This window comes from Carcharodon carcharias, chromosome 20 (assembly GCF_017639515.1).
Source record: "Carcharodon carcharias isolate sCarCar2 chromosome 20, sCarCar2.pri, whole genome shotgun sequence".
In the NCBI taxonomy this organism is placed as follows: domain Eukaryota; kingdom Metazoa; phylum Chordata; class Chondrichthyes; order Lamniformes; family Lamnidae; genus Carcharodon; species Carcharodon carcharias.
The window spans coordinates 111,528,312-111,549,344 of NC_054486.1; the positions used below are offsets into that span (position 1 = coordinate 111,528,312).

The 21,033-nt window shown below is 50.4% G+C and overlaps 1 protein-coding gene across 1 annotated transcript in view; it reads right to left on the reverse strand.

Annotated features, from left to right (window-relative positions):
• The window catches only part of LOC121292384 (nesprin-2-like), a 277,262-nt gene that overhangs the window by 192,219 nt on the left and 64,010 nt on the right, over window positions 1-21,033 (reverse strand). The window contains exons 14-17 of the mRNA XM_041214234.1: window positions 10,933-11,112; window positions 7,059-7,209; window positions 4,729-4,887; window positions 2,694-2,852 (exon numbers count right to left, since the gene is read on the reverse strand). Coding sequence (XP_041070168.1) covers window positions 2,694-2,852; window positions 4,729-4,887; window positions 7,059-7,209; window positions 10,933-11,112 — 649 coding nt within the window. The remainder of the gene's footprint in view (window positions 1-2,693; window positions 2,853-4,728; window positions 4,888-7,058; window positions 7,210-10,932; window positions 11,113-21,033) is intronic.

Here is a 21,033-nt window from a genome sequence, read left to right on the forward strand (position 1 = left end):
GTGGTGGAAGCAGGTACGATAGTGGTGTTTAAGAGGCAGCTTGAAAAATACATGAATAGGATGGGAATAGAGGGATACAGACCCCGGAAGTGCAAAATGTTTTAGTTGACGGGCAATATGATCGGCGCAGGCTTGGAGGGCCGAAGGGCCTGCTCCTGTGCTGTACTTTTCTTTGTTCTTTGTTCTTTATTATAAGTGAGTGAACACTCCCCTTAGCAAGACACCCACAGCACAAAACTGTAGGAGCTTTACTCTGTATCTAATCCCGTGCTGTACCTGTCCTGGGAGTGTTTGATGGGGACAGTGTAGAGAAAGCTTTACTCTGTATCTAACCCCGTGCTGTACCTGTCCTGGGAGTGTTTGATGTGGACAGTGTAGAGAAAGCTTTACTCTGTATCTAACCCCGTGCTGTACCTGTCCTGGGAGTGTTTGATGTGGACAGTGTAGAGGGTGCTTTACTCTGTATCTAACCCCGTGCTGTACCTGTCCTGGGAATGTTTGATGGGGACAGTGTAGAGGGAGCTTTACTCTGTATCTAACCCCGTGCTGTACCTGTCCTGGGAGTGTTTGATGTGGACAGTGTAGAGGGAGCTTTACTCTGTATCTAACCCCGTGCTGTACCTGTCCTGGGAGTGTTTGATGGGGACAGTGTAGAGGGAGCTTTACTCTGTATCTAACCCCGTGCTGTACCTGTCCTGGGAGTGTTTGATGGGGACAGTGTAGAGGGAGCTTTACTCTGTATCTAACCCCGTGCTGTACCTGTCCTGGGAGTGTTTGATGGGGACAGTGTTGAGGGAGATTTACTCTGTATCTAACCCCGTGCTGTAACTGTCCTGGGTGTGTTTGATGGGGACAGTGTAGAGGGAGCTTTACTCTGTATCTAACCCCGTGCTGTACCTGTCCTGGGAGTGTTTGATGGGGACAGTGTAGAGGGAGATTCACTCAGTATCTAACCCCGTGCTGTACCTGTCCTGGAAGTGTTTGAAGAGGACAGTGTAGAGGGTGCTTTACTCTGTATCTAACCCTGTGCTGTACCTGTCCTGGAAGTGTTTGAAGAGGACAGTGTAGAGGGTGCTTTACTCTGTACTTAATCTATGTTACCTGCAGTTGATTGGAATTTCATGTTGGGTTTAACTTAAGTTGCTCATTAGCTGGTGCCACAATCTCACTTCGATCAGACAGAGAAAGAGACTCTATCCTGACAGTTTATGCTGTTGTGTGAACGATAAATCGTTTTACCCTGTGGAGCTCTCCTATACCAAACCTGAGAGACTGGTTTGGGAAATTAAGTTCTGTGTTTGAGTGCTCTCTCTCTCTCTGTCTCTCTCGCTCTCTCTCTCACTCTGTCTCACTCTTTGTCTCGTTCTCTATCTCTCTCGCTCTCTCTCTGGCCCTCTCTCTCTCTCACTCGCTCTCTCTCTCTCACCCCTCCTCTCTCTCCCTCCCCTCCTCTCTCTCCCTCCCCTCCTCTCTCTCCCTCCCCTCCTCTCTCTCCCTCCCCCCTCTCTCTTCCTCCCCCCTCTCTCTCTCTCTCTCTCTCCCCCCTCTCTCTCTCTCCCTCTCTCTCTCTCTCCCTCTCTCTCTCTCTCTCTCTCTGTCCCTCCCCCTCTCTCTCACTTTCACCCTCTCTCTCTCTCCCCCTCTCTCTCGCTTTTGCGCTCTCTCTCCCTCTCTCCCTCTCCCCCGTGCTCTCTCTCTCTCTCCCCCATGCTCTCTCTCTCTCTCCCCCTCCCTCTGTCACTGTCTTATTACCAGATCTCAGAAGCCACAGAACAACAGTTTAAACGGCCTCACCTGGTTGATTGTTCTTCATTGGTTCCGTAAAGCAAGAGTCAGCTGCAGTTTGTTCCTGTCTCTCCCTCCCCAGGACTCCTGACCAGTGTCTCCCCCGGGTTCCCACCGCTCTGCTGGATTCTGCAGCAGCTTTCGCCCAGGCCAGTGTCACCCTTCACTACACTGCATTCAATCCTGATACACTCTGCCTCTGGGCAAGTTCAACCCAAGCTGATTCCAGCTGCCTGCTTTAACCCTTCGAGGCCACAGGTGGATGTTCGCTCGCCTCATGGTTTCCTCTGGGAGTTAAGCATTGAACTCCTGTCACACTGGAGGAAAGAGTTTGCCTGGAGGAGGGAGCAGGCAGTGATTTCAGGGGAACTCCGGATCCAATCCCATAAAGAGGCCGGGTTTGTGGGAGGACTGGGTGTGGTAAACTCTGTCAGTAACACTCTGGCCTCTGGGGAAAAGCCTCCCTCCAGAAACACAATCCCTAATTCCAGGCTGACACTCCCACACATGCTTAGGGAAGGCCATAGATTTGGAGGGGGAGTACTGAGGGAGTGCGGCCATGTCAGAGATGCCATCTTTCAGATCTGACTTTAAGGCGAGGCTCCCTCTGCACTTTCAAGTGGACAGAAAAGATCAGGTTGCTCGATTGTAAAGACTAGTAGAGGAGTTGGCTCCACTGTCCTGGCTAATGTTTAAACATCAAACATCATCGCTCAATCCTGCCCATTGACCTCTTTCTGTTTATGGGATCTTGCTGTGTTGAGTTGGCTGTTGCCACTGTGAGCTGTCCCCATGAAGGGACCCTCACCAACAGGGAACAGAGGCCTTGCTCCATTTACCCTTAGGCCAGAAGCAATCAGTTTATCACAGGCCCCCTTGGTTGAGCAGTGGAAGGTTTTGATTCTCACCTCCAGCAGTGTGAGCTCTCGTCCACTCACGCTTGCCCTCAGGGTTTCCAAACACCGTTTCACCCAATCTTCCATCCGTGAACCGCTCTCTGCTAGGTCCTCCCATAGACTCAGGGCGAGCTCCAGGCTGGAGCTGTAAGCGTCCAGCCTCTCCGACACCTGCCAGGAGACACAGGCTCAGTATGGAATGTCCAAACCATATCCTGTACTTACCAGGGCCTCCTCTGGGGTTGGCCTCGTCAGCCAAGAGGAGTGTGACCTTCACCATCCAGGGCTCGGGTTTTCCAATGCACTTTCCTGAAGAGCCACTCTTGCTGCTGGAGCTGCTGGAGCTGCTGGAGCTGCTGGATTGGCACAACATTTTCCACAATTCTTAGACCCCCACCCCTCCTCCCATCTTTACTGTTTGTAGATCTAGTAGGAGAATGAGGTAGTTCTACAACAATAATATTGTTACCAATGAAATGTGACAGGCAATGTGTTACAGGAAGTAAGTGTTGCTATAGGCAAGATGTTTAATTTAGTAAGTCTTCAAAATTATGAAGAGGTTTGAGAGAAGTAGAGAAGAAGGTTCCTCTTGTGGGGTAGACCAGAACTATAAATATAAAATAGTCACTAATAAATCCAATAGGGAATTCAGGAGGAACTTCTGAGACTGGTGAGAATGTGAAAGTTGCTACCACAGGAAGTAGTTGATGTGAATAGCGGAGATGCATCCAAGGGGAAATTAAATAAACGCATGAGGGATAAAGGAATGAAAGATCATGCTGATAGGGTGAGATGAAGAAGGTGAGCTAAGGGTGTGTAAAGGCTTGTGTGGAGTATAAACGCAACTGAAGATAATCCAAATGGTCTGTTTTTGTGGTGTAGACTCTATGCAATTCTGTGCGATCTATCATTAGCCAATTTCTCACAGTTTTGAACACATACAACAGTTGATTTTAACTTATCCCCCCTGCCCTTCTAGTCAGACAGGTGAAGAGGGGGGTGGAGCGAGGGTGGGAATAGGTAAAACAAGGCCTGAGGGACTCACTCAATCCGTTACTGCCTCTATCTAACCTCGTGCAATTTGGAATCATTCATGGGATGTGAGTGTCGCTGGCTGGGCCCAGCATTTATTACCCATCCTTAGTTGCCCTTGAGAAGATGATGATGAGCTGGGTGACTAGGTCCCCAATCCTCACCAACAGTGGAGCTTCTTTAAGTACGTACGCTGCTCTGATGATGTATACGGGGCCCAATCTACTATTTTAACATGAGGCCTCAGTGATTCCTCCCTCTCTAGGCTAAAGGTCAAACAGGAGCCAGGGCCAGAGTTTTTGTATTTTAGTTTGGTTTCCCTTTGGGGCCAGGATGAGCAGCAGCCTCCATCCGGAACGCACAAGGGAACTGTGGGGTCTGCCCTACCCTTGAGCTTCCACCGCCCACTCCCAATACTCTCCAGTGGATCGTTCCCCTGGGCGTTCCCTCCTTCCACGCAATTTTAACAGCAGCTTCCCAGCCTCCAGGGCAGTAGAATCGAACAAGTCTCCTTGCTACTGCCTCTAGACAGGCTCTGTTACTCACTAGGTCACGTCCCTGCCCCAGAGAAAAAGCCAAGTCTGGCAGTCAGTAAAAGCGGGGTTAAGCAGCGCTCTGACATGAACTGGTTCCCCACACCTGATAAATTAACCATGAAAAAGCTGTCACGTTGTCATCAAGACTCAACCTGTTCTTCACGCAAAAGAGATCTGACATCCTTAACTGGTTTGGGCCTATGTGTGACTCCAGTCCCACACCAGCGCGGTTGGCACTTAGCTGTCCTCATGATAATTGGGAATTGGACCTTCCCAACACGGCTCACATCCTGAGAACAAATACAGAAAGAAAGAAAGGCTCTTTCGCCTCGCTTCCCTCAATGGGAGGTGCTTGGATGGGGAGAGCAGATAAACTGGGCAGAGATGGGGTCCCATTGTTAAAGTTTATTCAAGGAAAGGTTTCAGCACAGATCTGTGTACCTTTGGCAATATTCCAGCTTCCCTCTGCAGATACTTACATCCAACCATCCATCCAACAGTTCATCCACTTCTCTCTGGAATGGTAGGGACCCACTGCCTATAAATTTTCTCAGCTCAGACTGCAGGTGGCGACAAATCTTCCTCAATTCATCCACTTTCTCCTGTTGGCTGCTGAACTCCAGTTTGACTTCTTCAATCTGAAATTATTTTTTTGAAAGCCCAAATTCAGTCTTAAGTTACATTGAGTGTCAATACAGAGATTTACAACGGAAGGTTCATGCAGGGAGGAATCCAGCGGCTCACGGGCGCGGGGAGGGATCCAGCGGCTCACGGGCGCGGGGAGGGATCCAGCGGCTCACGGGCGCGGGGAGGGATCCAGCGGCTCAGGGGCGCGGGGAGGGATCCAGCGGCTCACGGGCGCGGGGAGGGATCCAGCGGCTCACGGGCGCGGGGAGGGATCCAGCGGCTCACGGGCGCGGGGAGGGATCCAGCGGCTCACGGGCGCGGGGAGGGATCCAGCGGCTCACGGGCGCGGGGAGGGATCCAGCGGCTCACGGGCGCGGGGAGGGATCCAGCGGCTCACGGGCGCGGGGAGGGATCCAGCGGCTCACGGGCGCGGGGAGGGATCCAGCGGCTCACGGGCGCGGGGAGGGATCCAGCGGCTCACGGGCGCGGGGAGGGATCCAGCGGCTCACGGGCGCGGGGAGGGATCCAGCGGCTCACGGGCACGGGGAGGAATCCAGAGGCTCACAAGCACGGGGAGGGATCCAGCAGCTCACAGGCACGGGGAGGGATGCAATGGCTCACAGACGCATGGAGGGATCCAGCGGCTCACAGGCGCATGGAGGGATCCAGCAGCTCACAGGCGCAGGGAGGGATGCAGCGGCTCACAGGCGCAGGGAGGGATGCAGCGGCTCACAGGCGCAGGGAGGGATCCAGAGGCTCACAGGCGCAGGGAGGGATCCAGAGGCTCACAGGCACGGGGAGGGATCCAGCATCTCACAGGCGCGGGGAGGGATCCATCGGCTCACAGGCACGGGGAGGGATCCAGCGGCTCACAGGTACGGGGAGGGATCCAGCGGCTCACAGGCACGGGGAGGAATCCAGAGGCTCACAAGCACAGGGAGGGATCCAGCAGCTCACAGGCACAGGGAGGGATCCAGCAGCTCACAGGCACAGGGAGGGATGCAATGGCTCACAGGCGCATGGAGGGATCCAGCAGCTCACAGGTGCATGGAGGGATCCAGCGGCTCACAGGCGTGGGGAGGGATCCAGCGGCTCACAGGCACGGGGAGGGATCCAGCGACTCACGGGCGCGGGGAGGAATCCAGAGGCTCACAGGCGCGGGGAGAGATCCAGCGGCTCACAGGCGCGGGGAGGGATCCAGCGGCTCACAGGCGCGGGGAGGGATCCAGCGGCTCACAGGCGCGGGGAGGGATCCAGCGGCTCACAGGCACGGAGAGGGATCCAGCAGCTCACAGGCACGGGGAGGGATCCAGCAGCTCACAGGCACAGGGAGGAATCCAGCGGCTCACAAGCGCAGGGAGGGATGCAATGGCTCACAGGCGCATGGAGGGATCCAGCGACTCACAGGCGCATGGAGGGATCCAGCGACTCACAGGCGCATGGAGGGATCCAGCGGCTCACGGGCGCGGGGAGGGATGCAATGGCTCACAGACGCATGGAGGGATCCAGCGGCTCACAGGCGCATGGAGGGATCCAGCGGCTCACAGGCGCATGGAGGGTCCAGCGGCTCACGGGCGCATGGAGGGATCCAGCGGCTCACGGGCGCGGGGAGGGATCCAGCGGCTCACGGGCACTGTGAGGGATCCAGTGGCTCACGGGCGCGGTGAGGGATCCAGCGGCTCACGGGCGCGGTGAGGGATCCAGCGGCTCATGGGCGTGGGGAGGGATCCAGCGGCTCACAGGCGCAGGGAGGGATGCAATGGCTCACAGACGCATGCCGGGATCCAGCGGCTCACAGGCACATGGAGGGATCCAGCGGCTCACGGGCGCAGGGAGGGATCCAGCGGCTCACAGGCGCAGGGAGGGATGCAATGGCTCACAGGCGCATGGAGGGATCCAGCGGCTCACAGGCGCATGGAGGGATCCAGTGGCTCACGGGCGTGGGGAGGGATCCAGCGGCTCACGGGCGCGGGGAGGGATCCAGCGGCTCACAGGCGCATGGAGGGACGCAGCGGCTCACAGGCGCATGGAGGGAACCAGCAGCTCACAGGCGCAAACAAACAAGGAAAGTCCAAGACCAATACAAATGATTCAACAATGATTCCTCTGATAGTGAAGCCCATCCCTTTGGTACATTCTTTTGCCTGGCTTTTCAAATCTCCATGATTTTATAGACACTTACGTTACTCATTAGTCTCTGCAGCTTTTCTTTGCCCAGGTAAGACGAGCTTCCTGGAGTGACATGCTCCCCTTTCTGAATTGTGGATGCGAGTTCCTTTTTGTAGTTTTGAAACTCCCTCAGGAAGGTCACCAACACACAGCACTGATCCTGGCTGAGGATAAAATACAGGATGGTATCACACAGAAACAAAGGCTTATCATTCAGAAAAATCTTCCCAAGGGAACTGAAAAGCTGTCATAGGGAAATAGATATGGCAGAAGCATGGGAGCTTATCACACAGCTTCACACAGAGGAATGCGCTCTGAGGGCAGTGAACTCAGGGAAAGGTATTGGAAGGAAAAGCTGCAATCACTTAGGTAGCAGCTCGATATGGCCCCACTCTCTCCCCATAGCCCTGTAACAATCCCCAAACTAATCCCACTGCCCCGCTCTCTCCCCATAGCCCTGTAACAATCCCAAACTAATCCCACTGTCCCCGCTCTCTCCCCATAGCCCTGTAACAATCCCAAACTAATCCCACTGCCCCACTCTCTCCCCATAGCCCTGTATCAATCCCAAACTAATCCCACTGTCCCGCTCTCTCCCCATAGCCCTGTACCAATCCCAAACTAATCCCACTGCCCCGCTCTCTCCCCATAGCCCTGTATCAATCCCCAACTAATCCCACTGTCCCGCTCTCTCCCCATAGCCCTGTATCAATCCCCAAATTAATCCCACCCCACACTCTCCCCATAGCCCTGTATCAATCCCGATCTAATCCCACTGCCCCGCTCTCTCCCCATAGCCCTGTAACAATCCCAAACTAATCCCACTGTCCCGCTCTCTCCCCATAGCCCTGTATCAATCCAACACTAATCCCACTGCCCCACTCTCTCCCCATAGTCCTGTATCAATCCAACACCAATCCCACTGCCCCACTCTCTCCCCATAGTCCTGTATCAATCCAACACTAATCCCACTGCCCCACTCTCTCCCCATAGCCCTGTATCAATCCCCAAACTAATCCCACTGCCCCACTCTCTCCCCATAGCCCTGTATCAATCCCCAAACTAATCCCACTGCCCCACTCTCTCCCCATAGCCCTGTATCAATCCCCAAACTAATCCCACTGCCCCGCTCTCTCCCCATAGCCCTGTATCAATCCCAAACTAATCCCACTGCCCCGCTCTCTCCCCATAGCCCTGTATCAATCCCAAACTAATCCCACTGTCCCGCTCTCTCCCCATAGCCCTGTATCAATCCCCAAACTAATCCCACTGCCCCACTCTCTCCCCATAGCCCTGTACCAATCCCAAACTAATCCCACTGCCCCACTCTCTCCCCATAGCCCTGTATCAATCCCAAACTAATCCCACTGTCCCGCTCTCTCCCCATGTCCCTGTATCAATCCCCAAACTAATCCCACTGCCCCACTCTCTCCCCATAGCCCTGTATCAATCCCAAACTAATCGCACTGCCCCGCTCTCTCCCCATAGCCCTGTATCAATCCCCAAACTAATCCCACTGCCCCGCTCTCTCCCCATAGCCCTGTATCAATCCCGATCTAATCCCACTGCCCCACTCTCTCCCCATAGCCCTGTATCAATCCCAAACTAATCCCACTGCCCTGCTCTCTCCCCATAGCCCTGTATCAATCCCAAACTAATCCAACTGTCCCGCTCTCTCCCCATAGCCCTGTATCAATCCCAAACTAATCCCACTGTCCCGCTCTCTCCCCATAGCCCTGTATCAATCCCAAACTAATCCCACTGCCCTGCTCTCTCCCCATAGCCCTGTATCAATCCCAAACTAATCCAACTGTCCCGCTCTCTCCCCATAGCCCTGTATCAATCCCAAACTAATCCCACTGTCCCACTCTCTCCCCATAGCCCTGTATCAATCCCAAACTAATCCCACTGTCCCGCTCTCTCCCCATAGCCCTGTACCAATCCCATTCTAATCCCACTGTCCCCCTCTCTCCCAATTTGGCCATTCCATGGTGAAATTTGGAAAACACTTTTTTTCACACCAACAGTAGTGTCAATGTGGAAATCTCTCTTCAACAACCTAAGGTTGATGAATCAGGGTAGAAACAGTCATGGACCAAAGGCAGATAAATAGAGTGGAAGTAAAGATCAGCCATGATCTAAATGAATCTAAATAATCTAAATGGAAGTAAAGATCAGCCATGATCTAAATGAATCTAAATAATCTAAATGGAAGTAAAGATCAGCCATGATCTAAATGAATGGTGGATCACTCTCAAGGGGCTGAACTGCCTTCTTATTCCACACGTCTCTGTTCCTAAAGACTTCCTAATTTTTAAAATATCCATTTAATTTCCTGTCAGCCTTCTCCACTGCTATGGAAATAAGTTGGGTATCCAGAGTCTCACCTCGCAGTTATAGTTTTCCATTCTTAGCATCATCCTGGTGAATCTTCGCTTTACTTTCATATGCTTCATATAGCAGAGCTCAAAACTGTACCCTGTACTGTAGTCTAACTGTGGTTTTATGTTGTATATTAATTTGCAATTATTTCTACATTATTGTGCTCGATGTGCTATTTCTAAACCTCAAATGCTATTGATCTTTTCCATTCAGTCCATTGTGTCTATGCCTACTCTTTATAAGAGCTATCCAGTTAAACTCATTCCTCTGCTCTCTCACCCCATGTAGCAAATGCTACATTCCAGAAAGCTAATTAGTGAAGGATAGAACTGGAGCCAATCTTTACACACTTTTATACTCATTTATTTAGAGTTACACGTTACAAGCATAAACCTCCTAATCCAACAGCCACAGTTTCAGCCTATATATAGGAGTTCAAGTGAACCCCCAGTTAATTTCCACTACCTGCCTGCAATTAATCACAATTAATATACAATTCCAGTATTTATCCAATTCTATTTTGAAAGATACTATTGAATCTGCTTACACCACCCTTTCAGGCAGCACATTCCAGATCATTACAACTCGCTGTGAAAAACATTCTTCTCATTTCATCTCTGATTTTTTTGCCAAATACCTTAATTCTGTGTCCTCTGATTACTGATGTTCCCACCATTGGAAACAGTTTCTCCATATTGACCCTATAAAAACCTCTCATGATTTGAACACCTCAATCAAATCTCTCCTAAACCTTCTCTGCTCTAAGGAGCACTCCCAGATTTTTGAGTCTCTCTCTCTACATAACTTGAACTCAAATAATTATTTGGTAGCACAGAACTTGAGTATTGCTGAAAAAAGAGATATGTAGAAGCTTTTCGTCTTGTACTCATCTGAACACTTCACAAGAATACCAATGTAAGGAAAAAACAACAATTTATACTGCATGTGAAGAGAGTGCTGATTAGTTGGCAAGTGGACTCTGAAGTGTCCTGATGAGTGCAAGACAAAAAACTTCAACATGTCTCTTTTTCAGCAAGAACTGCATTCCTTTAACCCTGCTGTGGAATTCGCTACCACAGAAAGTAGTTGAGGTCAAAACATTGTATGTTTTCAACAAGGAGTTAGATATAGCTCTTGGGGTGAAAGGGATCAAAGGGTATGGGGAGAAAGCGGGAGCAGGCTATTGAGTTGGATGATCATTCATGATCATAATGAATGGCGGAGCAGGCTCGAAGGGCCGAATGGCCTACTCCTGCTCCTAGTTTCTATGTTTCTATGAGTAAACCTCCTCTGCACCCTCTCTCTAACCCTAACCCTCTCTAAGACCTAGACTTCTTTCCTAAATTGTGATGCACAGGTTTGGGCACGATACTTCAGTTGAGGCCTAAGCTGTGAAGCCTGAGCTGTGTTTTATAAAGGGTTAGCATAACTTCTCGGCTTTTGTACTCAATGCATTTCTAGTCTGAACATTCGCAAAGGGAGATGGTTGGAAATGGCCCACTCACCAATCATGAATGTCCCTCTCAGTCTCTTCCCAAGCTTTCTCTGCTGCGTGTAGCCCCTCTTGTGCTTCTCCTCTGAATGCAGAGCTCACCCCAGCCAGCTGCTCTGTCAGGACCCTCAGCTCACTGAGCTCCGTTGCTTTCGACTGCAGTTCAGCGTTCAGGTCATTCAGCGATCGCAGCCTGCTCATCACAGAGTCACAGTTAAAATAAACACCTTCAAACAAATCCGAACCAGGGAGAGGTTTGAAAGAAATAATTAAAATCACAAGAGATTTTGATAGAGTAAATAAGGAGAAACAGTTGCCAGTGGCAGGAGGGTCAGTAACCCTGGAATACAGGTTTCAGAAAATTGGAGAAAGAACCAGAGCTGATATGAGGAAAAACTTATTTACAGAACAATTGGGTATGATTTGGAATGTGCTGTCTGATTGGCTGGTTGATACATATTAAGTAGTAACTTTCAAAAAGGAATTGGATAAATACTTGAAAGAGAGCATTTTGCAGGTCTAAGGAGGAAGAGCAAGGGAGTGGGACTAATTGGAAGAGCCAGCATAGGCATGATGGGCTGAATGGCCTCCATCTTTGTTGTATAATCCTATGATTCACAGGCTTCTGTAAATTAGAACTCACCCAAAACTACTGCCTGTGTCCTCACTCACACTTAGTCCCATTCGCCATCACCCCTTAGCTTGCTGAACTACAATGACCTGCCTACGTTGACCAACACGGGATTATTATAATTTACAGTTAACTTTTAAAAAAATTCATCCAAGGTAGTTTAATCCTCCCTTTACTATCTTCCTTCCTGGAGCTGATTCGCATTTATAATTTCGTAACAATAAAACGTGGTGAAGGAACATCTCAATTTTAAAATTCTCATCCTTGTTGTTGAATCCCTCCCTGGCCTCTCTGTAATCTCCTCCGCTCTTTGAGATTTCGGCACTTCTCGAGTTCTGGCCTCTTGAACAGCCCCAATTTTAATCGCTGCACCATTGGCGGCCGTGCCTTCAGCAGCCTGGGCCCCAAGCTCTGGAATTCCCTCCCTAAACCCCTGCACCCTCTCTACCTCACTTCCCTCCTTTAAGGTGCTCTTTAAAACCTATCTCCTTGACCAAGCTGTTGGTTACCTGTCCTTATACTGCCTGGTGTGACTCGGTGAAGCCCGTGATCGGACCACGGCCGCAATTTCACGCTGACAGGCCAATTAAGGCCCACCCAGCCTGAAACGCGTGCTGCAGCTCCCAGCGCTGCCTGTGTTGGGCGGGGGGTGGGGAGGCGGGGGGCGCAGAGGCACCGAGCTGCCTCAGGGAGAGGAAGAGCTTTGAAAATGAAAAATTAAGAATTGTAAAATGTTTTAAAAACAAAACGTGTCCCTCATGCGACTCTCTCACGTGAGCAGGGACATGTTATTAATGAAATGCCGACAATTTTAGTTGCTGTTGGAAACTTCATCCCGCCCGCGGGTGAGGTTTCCTGAAAAACGCAAAGGCCGCTTGGCCTTTTCACCTGCCGGCCGCCCGTAATGTTGGACGGGCAGCGAAATATTTCATTTAATTGGTGCTTTAATGGCCTTAATAGGCCTATTAATTGTTGGCGGGCACCCTGCCGACTGAAATATCGTGTGGGTGCGCAATGACATCGGGACGCTCGCCCAACATCATTTTACACTCATTCCGGTCGGCTACACGTCTGGTTGTTGCTGTTGGTTAAATTGTCTAAAATCAGACAAACAATATATTGGGGTTGAGTTTACCTGAAACCTACAGAGTAAAAAGCATTATAACATCTCCCCTTCTTCTCTCAAGTCTACAATCATTCTGTGCTTGTCCCTAGCTGCAGTACCTGGTCCCTGGCAGTCGTTTTGCTCTCCAGGTAATACAATGACCAGATGGGCATAAGCATTGTTCTCACTAACTCACTATCATCTCATAGGAAGTAATAACACATTTCAGGTCAGTGTCATCATATAGCGCGAGTGATAGGCAGATAGACATTGTGTGACCGTGTGTCCGAGGGTCATCTTGACCAAGTGTCACGGGCACTACAAACCTCTGCTGCACTCCAGGAAGTGTGGCTTCACTTAACCCAACTTCTCCAGCTCTCTTTTCGATTTCCCACAGGGCGTTGATGAGATGGCTTTGCCTTCTGCAGAATGCTTTGTGTAACTCTTCCTGTGCCACACGGTCCCACCTTTCCAGCCCCAGCAAGGAACCCTCCACTTCGCAGCCCAGCGACAAAGCAAGATCCCGACAGCAGGTCCTATCACCCGAACTTCCATCCATCAGGCAAATCTGAGCGGCAGCCAATGTTTTGTCCAAGTCCAGGGCTCTGCCCCACAGGGACCTGGTATCCTCCTCCTCCTCCTTCTCCAGCCTCGCCGTACCAGCCTGCACCCCTCCGTCCTGCTCCAGGACATGATCCTCCTGTTGCTCCGTCGCTCGCAGTAACTGCAGGAACCCATCAAGGGCGCAGAGAGCCTCCTCCACAACCTGCACCTGCAGCCCAAGCTCCCGACATCGCTGTGTGTGACCAAGAGCAACAGCGGACACTGCGAGTTGATCGCTCGGGTCTAATGTCACACTGGCCTCGCTCCTTCTCTGCTGGAGATCCTCACAGGTTTCAATCTGGGATTTAATCTGAGTTTGGAGATTCTGTTGAATTAATGAATTATGAAGAATTAGGAGGACCAAAACTGTCAAACCCCACGGTCCCTCTCACCCAAAACCAGATATGTATCATGACCCAACTGGGAGTCATTTGACAGTTGGACTCTGTTGTTAGGAGGGTAAATTAAGTTTGCATACAGGTCGGTCATGATCTAATTGCATGACAGAATAGGTTTGAGAGGTCGAGTGGCCTCTCCTCATTCCTAACACACTCAACCATGAAGATCATGGCTTCAAGCTGAGAAGTTGCATCTTAAAAATCCCATGGGCCTATCTGAAGAGGAGCAGAAGTGGGGGGGGGTTGCAGTGTCCTGGGTCAAACCCATCACTTGTCCAAAAGGGGACGAAATAGCCGTCCACCTCATTGCTGTGCCCGGGATCTTGCTGTGCACCACCTGGCGGCTGTGTTCCCTACAGTAATTACAGTCGGTTCACAGCCAAAATAATTTGTTGCTGACCCTTCAACATATTGTTGCAAGAAGGTAGCTTGTGAAGGTAGTTGTGGGGGTGGGTTGTCCGTGGCGAGGGGGGGATGCTGTGAAAGGAGGGAATGAGCCCTCTGGGGGTGGCAACTCCCAGGACAGGAGATTCCTCATCCCAGGAATATCAGCCCATGGAAGGGCCGACGTGACCCCTCTCCAGAGCACAGTGCTGGTCACGGATTGTACAGCAGCCCCACACCCCAGGAATGTCGTGTGGGGGGGGGTGGGGCGTGTTTTGGGGGGGAAGACATCCTTCAAGCATGTTTGCTGAGGGAGGAATGGACTCCCCAACTCTCAAGAGCCCACCCCTCCCCTCCCCCGTGAGTCAGCAAACTTTGCCCCAGTTTGGTCCTCGTTCAGCAGGTGACAACCTGGTTGCTCCTCCTCCCCCCCCACCCCCATGGCGCAAAATATTTAAATCAGTTACTCCCCTCACCAAACCCCTCACTCACCCCACGAGCCCTCATACTGCGTCAGGGCCGGTGGAGGGAGTCACTGTTAACATTTCCCAGCATTGACAAAAGAACTAGAGGCAGCAATGTTGTGAGCTGGAACTTTCTGCTTGAGAGGGCGGTGGAAGCAAATTCAAGAGTAACTTTTAACACTGGGAAGTACAGGCCATTCATCCCCACCCTGGTCCTGCCAGCTCCAGGGGCGAGTTCAGAGTTCATAGCTCGGCTGTGCCTTCACTTGCCTGGGCCCTAAGGCCTGGAATTCCTCTTTTAAGATGCTCCTTTAAACCTATATTGACCAAGCTTTGGGTCACCTGTCCTAATACCTCCTTCCGTGGCTCAGTGCAGTGTCAAATTTTGTCTGATTTATCCTCCCGTGATCACAGCTGAAGGCGCTGTATCAATGCAGGTTGTTGTTGTACCTTCAGCAACTGCAGGTCGGGTGCGTGCTTTAAGCTGAGTCCAGTCAGGATCTTTGGTTCATTTTGAAACTGTAGCAGTGAGTTATGTAACGATGTAATCTGCTCCTCCACTGTTTCCAGTGCAATGAAGGCCATTATCAGGGAATTCTCTCTGGAACAAACACAGAAGCAATACGTCAGTACTGGCCATGGATGGTTTTCAGGTCTCCTCAAACCCACCAACATGCCCCTCATTAGCATAGGCAAGGAGCCACATCTGGTTTTAGACGGCCTCTGGGAACTGGTGCTGGGCCTGCCCCTGTTGTGGATGCAGCCCTAGCCAACAACCACCAGCAAAAAAGGTAAGTGTTTAATTTTAAAAGTTGACGTGGAGCGTGGAGCACTATAGATCTCCTGGAGGCTGTGACCACCTCTCCTGCTGGCCACCTCCTCCAACACCAGATCTCCCTCCCCTTCTCCTGGTAGTTGCCTGAGGCTGATTAGGCCCAAAACCCCATCCTCCTGAAGGGGTGAGCAGCCTGTTTTGAGGCCGACAGGAACTAGCAAGTTAATTCCTAGTTAAATAAATCTGGAGTGAGAAGCTAGGCCAGGAATTTATGGACCCGCCGCAGCGCGTCTCTCCCTGGAGGATGTGGTGAGCCATTTAAAGCTCCATTCAGCTCGCCAGGACCATAATACCGACCCTATCCTCAGTAATGGTGACATTGAAACTACCAAGTGTCATAAATGGCCAGCTGGCTCACTAATGTCCTTTTGGAAAGGGAATCTGTCAGCTTTACTCTGTCTGACCTACATGTGACTCCGGGCCCACAGCAATGTGACAACTCTTAATGCCCTCTGAAATGGCCTGGCCATTGCCACTCAGTTGTATTCAACAAGGCAGCTCATCACCTCCTTCTCCAGGGCACTAAAGGGTGAGCAATAAATCCTATTTACCCCCATCAGTTGGGGCCTGCGTCCCATGAATGAATAAACAGAAATGTCTCTCTGGTCTTTCTGGAATGAGAGGGACTGGGGAGCTATTGGTGCACTGGGATTTTATGCTGAGTGTTAAATACCTTTTTGAAATCTCATTTACTGTGTCCATATTATCCTCCTGCTCTTCACTCTCTGCCAAGCTTTGATCTTCCTCCTCTTGAGCCTCTTTATCCCGTTCACTGAGATCCACCAAGCCCAAGTTTGGAACTCCAGCAAATTCCTAAATCAGGGAAGGAAACAAGACACATGGGATGTGTTCAATCCCTGTATTGAGAAGAAAGCTCCAAGGAGGATTATTATCAATTTAAAGACCCGGGCATTATAGCCATGAAAGGGAGCCAAATGGTCTGGCCCCAATTCTCCTGGTGTTGGTTTAGGTATAAACCATGGGTCAAAATGATCGACAAAGCCATCTATCTCAACTGAAACATGGAGCTCAGAGGTAGTTAATAGTGTGTTGTTTATATGATGTCCATGTTGAATTAATGAAGATAAGCTTATTTTTTTTATAAACAGGACAAAAGAGTTGGGAGAGAGATAATTTGCTTCGCAAAGCCACCTGATGGCCAGAGTCTGAAATTACAGTGTGACTGTTTACATAGCAAAATGGAATGGGAAATGTGGACTCTGCCACTTACAATGGTAAACATTGACTTAAGAGCATGACCAAAAGCCAAGAAATAAAATTTGTAGGTAAGAATTAATGCCTAGGCAAGGTATTGAAAAATACAACTATAGATTTTACACATTAAGAGGGCTAATTTACACAGAAGGGGCTTCCCCAAACTTAACCTCCCTTTTAACGTTGGTAAAGAGTGAAATGAGGTACCTGTTCAGCGCTCCAGGCTGATCTCCCAGATTCCCCCTTTGCTAGGTCAGCAGTCAATGGCTCCGTTAGTGGCTGGGAAGAATCCACAACAGACAAAGCCTTTCCAAAAGGTTCAGCATCTTCCTGTGCTAGGTGGTCTCCACGTAATTGTCTGTCGTGTGTCACCGCAGGATCAGCTGTTACCTGTGCCTCAGCATTTGGAGAGCAGTTTACAGATTGAGCAGAATCTTCCACTTCTTTGGCAGTCTGATGCAATGATATTCTGTGAGGGGAACTGTCTCTTTCCAGATAGTCAGCCTGATCTTCTCCGAGCTGAAGCACTCGTGCGGACTCGGCCAAAGGCAGGCTTGCTTGCTCCTCCCAACCCAAAGCCTCTTCCACCAGCTGTGTATGGTTTCCATGTTGCTGGTCACCAGGCCTCTCTGGTCCATGCAGAAACCTTTCTGCTGATTGAATAGATGCCTTGGTGCCCCCCTGGCATTTGCTCTGCAGTGGTTGTTCTTCAGAAAGCCTGAGGCCAGCTTGTTGGTTTTTCGGTGTTACTGCTCTGCCTGTCTGCTCCTTTTCACACACAGATCCTGGCTGAAAACAAGCAGAAAACTCTCCAGTTATGAGCTGGTGTTGTTCATTCTGAGACGCTCCTACCAAATGAGGAAGAGCCTGCCTGAGGAGGCCGCAATTCTGCTTTTCTTCACTCAGGAACTGCACAGTGTTCACTCTTGCCTCGGTGGGGGTCTGGGATAGTTCACAGATGGGTAACTGGTCAGAATCCTCTCTCAGTAGGCTATAGGACTGTTCTTCCTCAGTCAATCCTCCTGTTTCAAATTGAACACGCTCCACTCTCCCTTGGCCATCTGTCCGTTCCTGTTCCCTGAACTTCGCTGTTTCCCAGCTCACTGAGACCTCCATTGTTCGGGTGTCGGTCTGCTCTGCTTCAATCAGAGACTCTTCTTCAGACAGAGTGAGATCTTCACCCTGTTTTCCACCACTCAAACTCTCTCCAGTGTCAATCTCATCTGACTGGCCTCGGGTTGCTGATGTCAATTGCACAGAATCCTGAACTATTAGACTCTCGCTTTGATCCTCTCCACTCAGAGATTCTTTCACTGATCCAGCAGAGTCTTCCCTCACTAGGCCATCAACCTGACCTCTCTCGCTCAGAGACTCTTCCACCATTGGTGCTGAATCCTCCCTGACTAGGCCCAGATCCTGGAGTTGTCCATTCAGACTCACTGTCACCAATGGGACAGAAGATCCTGTGGTTGTGCAACCGGCCTGCTCTCTGACCATCAGGAGAGCTTCTGTAGAATCCAGTCCAAGTGGGCTCAAAGCCTGGCTTTTAACATCTGGAAACTCTTTCCCTGATTGAAAAATATCCTCTCTTTTGAGACCCTTCAGCTCTTCCTGCATCAACTGCTTTTGTCCAAATTGAGCAGACTCTTCTCCTGTGAGATCAGCATCAGCTTCTTGTCCACCGAGAGACTCTGGGATTATCTGCTCAGAATCCTCTCCTGCTAGGCTGCAAACTTGAATCTCTCCACTTAGAACCGGTCCTGACAACTGAGCAGAATCCTCAAACGTTTGATAGTCAAATTCGTCTTCTCCAAATCGAGATAGTTTTCCTAACTGACTGGGACCTTGGCTTGCTTGGCCTTCAGTCAACTCTCTTTCACTCCCAGACGCTGCTGACAATTTCTGACTGTCCCCCTCGGGTAGGCCGTAAGCCTGATCTACTTCAATCAAATGCCCTTTTGCAAGTTGAGCAATACTCTCTGTAGCTGCTCTGCCTGTCTGCTCTCGTTCACACACAAATTCTGGCATATATTGTGCAAAAACCTCTCTAGTTAGGGGCTGGTGTTGTTCCTTTGGAGAAGCTCCTACTAACTGAGGAAAAGCCTGCCTGGGTAGGCTGTGATTCGGGCCTTGATCACTCAGGAACTGCACAGTGTTCACTCTTGCCTCGGTGGGGGTCTGGGATAGTTCACAGATGGGTAACTGGTCAGAATCCTCTCTCAGTAGGCTATAGGACTGTTCTTCCTCAGTCAATCCTCCTGTTTCAAATTGAACACGCTCCACTCTCCCTTGGCCATCTGTCCGTTCCTGTTCCCTGAACTTCGCTGTTTCCCAGCTCACTGAGACCTCCATTGTTCGGGTGTCGGTCTGCTCTGCTTCAATCAGAGACTCTTCTTCAGACAGAGTGAGATCTTCACCCTGTTTTCCACCACTCAAACTCTCTCCAGTGTCAATCTCATCTGACTGGCCTCGGGTTGCTGATGTCAATTGCACAGAATCCTGAACTATTAGACTCTCGCTTTGATCCTCTCCACTCAGAGATTCTTTCACTGATCCAGCAGAGTCTTCCCTCACTAGGCCATCAACCTGACCTCTCTCGCTCAGAGACTCTTCCACCATTGGTGCTGAATCCTCCCTGACTAGGCCCAGATCCTGGAGTTGTCCATTCAGACTCACTGTCACCAATGGGACAGAAGATCCTGTGGTTGTGCAACCGGCCTGCTCTCTGACCATCAGGAGAGCTTCTGTAGAATCCAGTCCAAGTGGGCTCAAAGCCTGGCTTTTAACATCTGGAAACTCTTTCCCTGATTGAAAAATATCCTCTCTTTTGAGACCCTTCAGCTCTTCCTGCATCAACTGCTTTTGTCCAAATTGAGCAGACTCTTCTCCTGTGAGATCAGCATCAGCTTCTTGTCCACCGAGAGACTCTGGGATTATCTGCTCAGAATCCTCTCCTGCTAGGCTGCAAACTTGAATCTCTCCACTTAGAACCGGTCCTGACAACTGAGCAGAATCCTCAAACGTTTGATAGTCAAATTCGTCTTCTCCAAATCGAGATAGTTTTCCTAACTGACTGGGACCTTGGCTTGCTTGGCCTTCAGTCAACTCTCTTTCACTCCCAGACGCTGCTGACAATTTCTGACTGTCCCCCTCGGGTAGGCCGTAAGCCTGATCTACTTCAATCAAATGCCCTTTTGCAAGTTGAGCAATACTCTCTGTAGCTGCTCTGCCTGTCTGCTCTCGTTCACACACAAATTCTGGCATATATTGTGCAAAAACCTCTCTAGTTAGGGGCTGGTGTTGTTCCTTTGGAGAAGCTCCTACTAACTGAGGAAAAGCCTGCCTGGGTAGGCTGTGATTCGGGCCTTGATCACTCAGGAACTGCACAGTGTTCACTCTTGCCTCGGTGGGGGTCTGGGATAGTTCACAGATGGGTAACTGGTCAGAATCCTCTCTCAGTAGGCTATAGGACTGTTCTTCCTCAGTCAATCCTCCTGTTTCAAATTGAACACGCTCCACTCTCCCTTGGCCATCTGTCCGTTCCTGTTCCCTGAACTTCGCTGTTTCCCAGCTCACTGAGACCTCCATTGTTCGGGTGTCGGTCTGCTCTGCTTCAATCAGAGACTCTTCTTCAGACAGAGTGAGATCTTCACCCTGTTTTCCACCACTCAAACTCTCTCCAGTGTCAATCTCATCTGACTGGCCTCGGGTTGCTGATGTCAATTGCACAGAATCCTGAACTATTAGACTCTCGCTTTGATCCTCTCCACTCAGAGATTCTTTCACTGATCCAGCAGAGTCTTCCCTCACTAGACCATCAACCTGACCTCTCTCGCTCAGAGACTCTTCCACCATTGGTGCTGAATCCTCCCTGACTAGGCCCAGATCCTGGAGTTGTCCATTCAGACTCACTGTCACCAATGGGACAGAAGATCCTGTGGTTGTGCAACCGGCCTGCTCTCTGACCATCAGGAGAGCTTCTGTAGAATCCAGTCCAAGTGGGCTCAAAGCCTGGCTTTTAACATCTGGAAACTCTTTCCCTGATTGAAAAATATCCTCTCTTTTGAGACCCTTCAGCTCTTCCTGCATCAACTGCTTTTGTCCAAATTGAGCAGACTCTTCTCCTGTGAGATCAGCATCAGCTTCTTGTCCACCGAGAGACTCTGGGATTATCTGCTCAGAATCCTCTCCTGCTAGGCTGCAAACCTGAATCTCTCCACTTAGAACCGGTCCTGACAACTGAGCAGAATCCTCAAACGTTTGATGGTCAAATTCGTCTTCTCCAAATCGAGATAGTTTTCCTAACTGACTGGGACCTTGGCTTGCTTGGCCTTCAGTCAACTCTCTTTTACTCCCAGACGCTGCTGACAATTTCTGACTGTTCCCCTCGGGTAGGCCGTAAGCCTGATCTACTTCAATCAAATGCCCTTTTGCAAGTTGAGCAATACTCTCTGTAGCTGCTCTGCCTGTCTGCTCTCG